This window comes from Cricetulus griseus, chromosome 3 (genome assembly GCF_003668045.3).
Source record: "Cricetulus griseus strain 17A/GY chromosome 3, alternate assembly CriGri-PICRH-1.0, whole genome shotgun sequence".
NCBI classification, from domain to species: domain Eukaryota; kingdom Metazoa; phylum Chordata; class Mammalia; order Rodentia; family Cricetidae; genus Cricetulus; species Cricetulus griseus.
Window position 1 is genome coordinate 280284313 of NC_048596.1, and position 7199 is coordinate 280291511.

At 40.4% G+C, this 7199-nt stretch overlaps 1 protein-coding gene across 2 annotated transcripts; it reads right to left on the reverse strand.

Annotated features, from left to right (window-relative positions):
• Window positions 1-1713: 1713 nt before the first annotated feature.
• On the reverse strand, window positions 1714-5411 carry LOC100772611 (cathepsin R). 2 transcript variants are annotated; one of them, XM_027410029.2, is made up of 7 exons: window positions 5286-5411; window positions 4867-4986; window positions 4622-4771; window positions 3940-4164; window positions 3340-3502; window positions 2633-2750; window positions 1714-1813 (listed from the first exon to the last, which is right to left on the reverse strand). In XM_027410029.2, exons 1-7 carry the CDS (start codon window positions 5409-5411, stop codon window positions 1714-1716), a joined length of 1002 nt encoding a protein of 333 aa, XP_027265830.1. The 2 variants fall into 2 exon arrangements, with proteins under 2 accessions (XP_027265830.1, XP_027265829.1); XM_027410028.2 differs by having other exon boundaries at window positions 4867-4989.
• Between the last annotated feature and the right edge of the window lie 1788 nt (window positions 5412-7199).

The window sequence follows — 7199 nt, forward strand, 5'->3', positions numbered from 1 at the left end:
TAATATTTTGGTTATGTGCTAAAGGAAATTTCTTTTTTGGTTCCATCTACTTAACATTCTTCTTATACCTTGATAGGCTCCTTCTTTGATAAGTTATGGAAATTTTCTTCTCTGATTATTTTTGTGCCTTTGGCCTGAGTTATTTTTCCTTATCCTGTTTCTATTATTTATAGATTTGCTCTTATCATGGTGTCTCAGATTTCCTGTATGTGTTGTAAATGGAGTTCTGTAGATTTAATATTTTCTTTGATGTATGTAACCATTTTTCTATATTCAATTTCTTTTTACTCAGATTTTTATTTAAATTAGAAACAAGCTTGTTTTACATGTCAGTCCCAGCTCCCTCTCCCTCCCCTCCTCCCCTGCCCCCCACTAACACCCTATCCCATCCCATGTCTGCTCCCCAGGGAGGGTGAGGCCTTCCATGGGAGATCTTCAAAGTCTGGCATAACATTTGGAGCAGGGCCTAGGCCCTCCCCCATGTATCTAGGCTGAGACAGTATTGCTCTATGTGGAATGGACTCCCAAAGTCCATTAGTGTACTAGGGATAAATACTGATCCTCTACCAGAGCCCCCATAGATTGCCCAGGCCTCCTCACTGATATCCACATTCAGGGGGTCTGGTTCAGTCCTATGCTGGTGTCCCAGCTATCTGTCTGGAGTCTATGAGCAACCCCTTGTTCTGGTCAGCTGATTCCATGGGTTTATGTCTTCAATTTCTTAACATTCTTTCGCTCATGTCTTGTGATCTGTTGGTGAGTCTTACCTCTAATGTTCATGTTCACATTCCTACTTTCATTTCCAGTTTTCCTTCAGTTTGCATTCTCCTTACTGATTCTATTTCTACTCTTAAGTCTTGAACTATTTTATTATTTTTGTTCACTGCTTCTATCTTTACTGCTTTCTTTCCTCTGTAAGAAAATTTATCATATTGATAAAGTGTGTTTTAAGGTCTTTACCTTATGCTTTCAGCCGTGTTGAGTTTAGCAGGTCCTACGGTAGTAGAGTTGCTGGGATCTAGTGGAAGCTAGTACAGGGTCGGAGTTATGGACAAGGGAGAGGCACAGCACAGCACTATGCAGCAGAGGGGTCCATGGTGCCATCTCACTGCGCAGCATGGCCAAGAATTGACACTGGGTAAATTTGTGTCAGCTAAAATTGTCAAATGCAGAAATCTTCATATAGTCTCTCAGTGCAGGGTCGCTGGTGGATAAATAGAATCCTAAAAGCAAATGACAACCAATGGTAGAAAGCCATCTGTCACAGATGAAAGGACAGCCAATGGTAGAAAGCCGTCTGTCACAGATGAAAGGACAACAAATAGTAGAAAGCCATCCATCACGGATGAGTAACCCACCCTTCCCCCTAAACACCAGCACCACATTCACTCCTGAATTCAAGATGATTTATGTGTTTGTCCACAAAAAAAAACTCCAGGAAAAGAGAAGGAAGCTAGAAATTATACTTGAATTTTAATATTTTCTTTGGACATCCACTAAAACTTAAAAGAAAGTTACTGAATGAACCATGAACATTCCTCAGATACAGGTTCATAATGTCAAATAACTAAAGCTCTGAGAATTCACATGGCAATGGGACTCTACTAGGACTCAGTTCTTAACACAGCAAGGAATGGCTGGTTACTAAAATAGATGATATTAATATGGAAATGCTGCCGCCTACCAAATAATTCCTTGTGGCCATCAGGATGCTCACACAATAGGATAGTGAGCATATGAAGCAATTGCACAGTGGTTGTTCTGGTCTTTGGCAATCTTCATGTATCCCCGCAAGCCCCATTTTTTACCATAGCTGAAAGGAATTTTGGGTTCCATTTAGTAGAAGGAAAACAACATGAATGATTTATAACAATAACTGACAAAAGGACAACTTAACAGAAGTACAAAAAAAGGCATAAGGTCTACTGATGAGTACAAAGCAGCTTATCAAAGAGGACTGGGTATGCCACAGAATTGAAAGGACAGGGTGACTTTTCTACCCATATGTGGTTCAGAATTAGCACATGTGTCGGATTTTAGGGAAGCAATAGCACAAACATGACACTGGCCCCCAGAAACCAATAAAGGAATGGGGATGCTATGGTAACATATTATGAGGGCTGTTCAAGTGTAAGGGATCTCAGTGGTTAAGGACTTGAGCTCAAATTCAAGAGCCATTTAAAATTGAGATTGACATTGTAGTGTCCCCATAACATGAGCACTTGGGACAAGGACACTGGACATACCTGACACAAATAGGCTAACCAGATTAGAAAACATCAGCAAGAGATGGTGCCTCAACATAGGAGTTGGATAATAATTGAGAAAGATGATGTTAACATCAGACCTCTACACATGTCTGATTGCACATGCATGTATCTACAGTCAGGAAGACATGCAAATATGCATATATGTACATACCACTCACACATGTACAAGGGAAAACAAGAACAGTTTTTTTTTTCAACTTAAGTGCTACCAGTTTCTCCAGGCAGCTATCCAAATACTGACTGCAACAGACAATCTCTTCATGAGTCCCCTGAAAGGGCAGCCAGTGTTCTTAACCATGAAACTATCTTATTAGCCCTTGAAATTTTAAATACAGTTTTCTTTTATTGTTGACAGGCCATACCTGTTTTTGACCAGCCAGTAGTTATTGCCATCAGTTTCATTTCCCTCAAATCCGTAACCAACCACCAGAACTACGTGATTCACCGTATCATTGTGGCATTTTGGGTCATAAAAAATACCTAGGAAATGAAATGGAAGCTGACGTGAGATGCAAAAGGCCACCTGACAGTGGCCCCTGCCAAGGATCCCAGAAAGACACAAACTACAGTCAGACTTCACAGCTGGGTGAATTGTTACCAAGATTACTACCATATATAGGGTTTCAACAGAAAACTGAAGAGATCCAAATGATCACAGATTTGTTGAAAAACACTTATTTGTGAGCATATGAGATGACTCCTTGGAATCTAACATTTTGCTACTGCAGTTGCATGCCAGGTTAAACTCACAGGGTATAAATTGCTTAATTCAAGATGTTCTATTACAATTTGATTTCGGATACTCTGTCTGTTTATATATTTAAAACAGCCAGCAAGTGAAGAAGAGTTGAAAGATTAGCTAGGTGATAATTAGGAATTATGACATACTAACTTGCATGTAAAGGGTCATATCAGATGAAAAACCCAACTCTGTACTATTGAATGGAAAGGAGTAAATTCCAGAAATCCAAATACTCATATCACATTTTATACATAAAAGTGAGCCCGTGGATATGTAGTACCATGGGGATATCACAAGATTTTTTTTCATTTCATGATATATACTAACCTTTTTTGTAGAACATGAAAAAATCAGAGGCAATATCAATTCCAGCAGAGATGGGTCCAATGGTTGCTACAGCAGCCATTAGACTTTCCTCACTTTTTGGGAGAGACACAAATCCTGTGATGTTAGCAGCAGAATACTTTGGATTATACCTGCATGGTCCTTCCTTTAAAAGAAAAGAGGTAAGAGTCTCAGTTACTTCCACTCAACTCCTGGGGAACAAGAGTCACAACCACAACACTCTGCCCTTGGCAGTTGAGCACACTCAAGTCTGGGATAGTGTAACTCATTGCAGGAAGTGAAATGCTACTGGCATATTAGGAACAGAAAATTAATTCTCATAGCTTCAATGATAACCAATTGGTCTTCCCATTCATAAGAAATTTGAGTGACGGAGAAATCTATTTAGTGTGTGGAATAGCTGGCATATTCTTCCTGTGCACAGAAGGAAAGAGAGCTGCACCAAATTCATCTCACCAGAAGGCTATGGAAATGTCTGGTGGTGTACAGAGTGATTCTACCAACCAACCTGAGCTCTGAAGGCAGTGGATTATAATCTCTGCAATTGCCCCACACTCCAAGTAACGTAAGATGTCCACTTACTTTTCCTTCATATGGATAGGTTGCCTCAGCTTCCACACCTCCATTGTGCAAAACATACTCATAGGCAATGTATGGATCACCCCAGTCACAGCCATTATTGCCATGAGGTTTAGAACAGTCCACTAGGTTCTGAACACTCAGGCGGGTGAGGTTGCCAGTTTTTTTGAACATCTGTCCTTCTATGGCACCATTCACGGCAAAAGCCCAACAAGAATTACAATAAGCCTAAGCAGAAAACAAAATACAGTCATCCACAAGTAAGTACTAGTATACTGTCAACACAGACAGCGTCATAATTCATGAAAATGATGTGGTCTCAGGTGATAAACACTTAGGAAGGAACAGTCAGAGGACACGACTTTGTCACTTTGCCCATGCTCCACTGGGAATCCACACATGTGAACATTTGAATGAGACCTATTGGTTTTATGGATTATTAATGACATTAAAACAGGGCCTAAATTCTACAGAGAAACAGGGTGGAGGCTACTAATTAGAGTGTGTGTATGTGGTAGATTGCTAGGATCCATATACACTGTAAAATTGTACAACATATTCAAAGATAAAAATACTGTTTAAAAAATGAATCTCCCATTTCTGTACACTCATTGTATATACAGACACACCAAGTGTTTTCCTCTTCAACATGGTTTAAGAACATGGACTTGTGACACCGTTGTACCTGTTTCTTCACAGAAGTCACATAGCCTTTCTTTCTCCAATTTACAGATTTGGGTAAAACACCACCAGCTTCACGCTTCCTGATGCTTTTTCCCTCCGTGTGAGTCCGGACTGGAATATAATTCATCGTTTTCCTGAATTCTTCAACAGTCTTCAAGGAAAAGTATATAAATGATTATAAAAGAAAAAGACTCAGTGTAAGGCACTCAAAACAACAGAGTGTGAAGTAATCTATGTCACACTCACCATGTCACCAAACTCGTTTATTTCCATGATGAAGCCATTCTTACCCAGGCTATTTTCCTCATTGTGATGTTTGATCATTTTCATGTTTTTTTCCCACACTGATCTCCTTAGTTCTTCATTCTCCTAGAAATGAGCATAATATTTAGTATTTATTTCCAATGAATTCCTGGACAGGCTGACCAAGGAGACTTGCAGCTGCAGGTAAATAGAGGCCAAGGGGAGGAATTTCAGTACACTATAGCCACACATTCCCCACATACTAATGAAAAGGAACTCTGGCCACTGTGTGCTAACAATGATTGTGATTAGGTAATCTCTTACTGGGGCATGGGGACTTTGACTGCTTGAGTGCCTTTATGCTTGCAACAGCAATGCCAATGCACCCTGCGGTTTTTCCGGAGAGTTCCCAGGTTACAAACCTTGCTGTATGATTTTTCATATGTTTCCTTCCATTCTTCCCATTCAGCATCCAAACTGGGATCAAGTGCTAGGACACCTGAAGCCACTAGCAAGCACAGGATGGCCAAGAAGAAAGCAGGGGTCATGATTCAAGACCTGAGTTTGAAAAAAATTAAGAAATGACTATATTTAAGCATTTAAGGAAACATTTTATAAGCATCTTCTTATTCCTTCCAGATAAATTCAGTCATCTGTGACCAATAAATTTTTTTGAATTGTTCTTACAAATACTTTCCCAGAGATTGTAGAAAAGGCTGAGAATGTTTGAACTAAATCAACTACTTGTTATCATCAGACCCAACATGAAAATGAAGACCACATGCCCAGAATTTTAGCAATGAAAACATCAGACATACTATATCTTAGTATTTCAGAGAGATCTCTATACACATGGAGGACCAGATGCTAAAAAAGGGGGACAATGTAGAATATCACTGATTGGCAATTCATATGACTTAAAACTTCTATTATGTGATATCAACCCATAGTTTCAAGATGAGCTCAAAGTTCAGGCCACATGGCATTATAAACCTTTCTAATATATACCAGGGTTAGATCTTGTCTTTAACCCTCTCTTCTTGAATAGAAACTTTGTGAAATGTCTTCTATAAAGAATGTGGTAAAAAAAAATCAGTTACTGTTCCTTCTGGCTCACAGTTGAGACGATGAGATCAAACTCCACACTCACTAGGTCAATAAGAATGTTGTCACAAGGGGGAAACCATAATTGCCATATGCAGGCACCCTGGTGGAGTACCATAAAAAGCCTCTCGTGGGATTTCTTGTTCAGGGCATTCCAGGTCTCTAAAAAATGTCCCCAAAGCACATGATTATGGAGGGACATGTCACCTTTTACTATATCTGCATATGTCAACTGAAAATACTTTCAAATAGGGATTATGTGCAAGTAACAATCTCTATTGCCCAGAAGGTGACGATGATGGTTACTGGTGCTCAAAGGACCGGAGGCCCATGGGCAGACACATACTTGCTCCTACTGGGAACTTAAACAAACCTGGACCTAGGAAGGGCCTGATTTGCTCTTTGACTTCTTCACTTCTTACACACAGTGGGGATGCTGAACCTTAGAATATATTCTCCTTTTTGGGGATCTGTCTGATTCTCCATGGAGTCTCGCAAGGCTCCTCTACAGGACCACGTCCCATTTTGCCTTTGCATTGGCAGGGTCTCACCTGTGGTGACTGCTGCTGCCTCAGTGTGTTCCACAGACTCAACTCTTCAAAAATTGCTGAGGTCCCAAGATCTGGCTCAGCAACACCTTCCTCAGGCTTTAAATCCCAAGTATGTATACAGTTGTCCCCGCCCTTCAGTCATGCCCTTCTTTTGATAGGCTGTGTTGGTTACTGGTGGGCCTGCAGGCACTGAAACTTCAGCCTCTTTCTAAGATATGATCTCAGCTTGTCCCTGTGAGGTAAGTGTGGGCTTCCTCTGTGGACAGTGGGGAGCTGAACTTATTAACCTTGCCAGAGGAAATTAGATAAGAATCCTGTAGGCCTGGGATCACCTCATACCTAAGTTTTGTTATCTGATTGTGTCCCCTGGAAAAGCTGTGTGGTGTTGTACCAGAGCAGTTTAATAATGGGAGGTTTTGGTTACCACCCCTTGTGTGGGCTTAGTTAGCACATTCTGTTTCATGTTTAGTCCCATAGCTACGATGTGATACTGTGAGAACACAGACCCTGAGATATTCTATTGACCTGTGTCAGGGTGATATTGAGCTGTATCTTGTAAAAATATTTAGGGAGACAGTGACCCCCAAAGTTGATAGTGAAACTGAGGCTGAAATCTAAGAGTCGAAATGAATGGTTTACTGTGTGTGTGGATCTCTATAAATTCTGTAGATTTTCAGTTTG

Coding starts and splice junctions, on each gene's coding strand:
- LOC100772611 (XM_027410028.2), bottom strand. CDS start 5,411: ATGACCCCTGCTTTCTTCTTGGCCATCCTGTGCTTGCTAGTGGCTTCA. Junction 3,503..3,939: donor CCTATCCATATGAAGGAAAA/GTAAGTGGACAT, acceptor TTTCTTTTAAAG/GAAGGACCATGCAGGTATAA. Junction 1,814..2,632: donor TACTGGCTGGTCAAAAACAG/GTATGGCCTGTC, acceptor AATTCCTTTCAG/CTATGGTAAAAAATGGGGCT.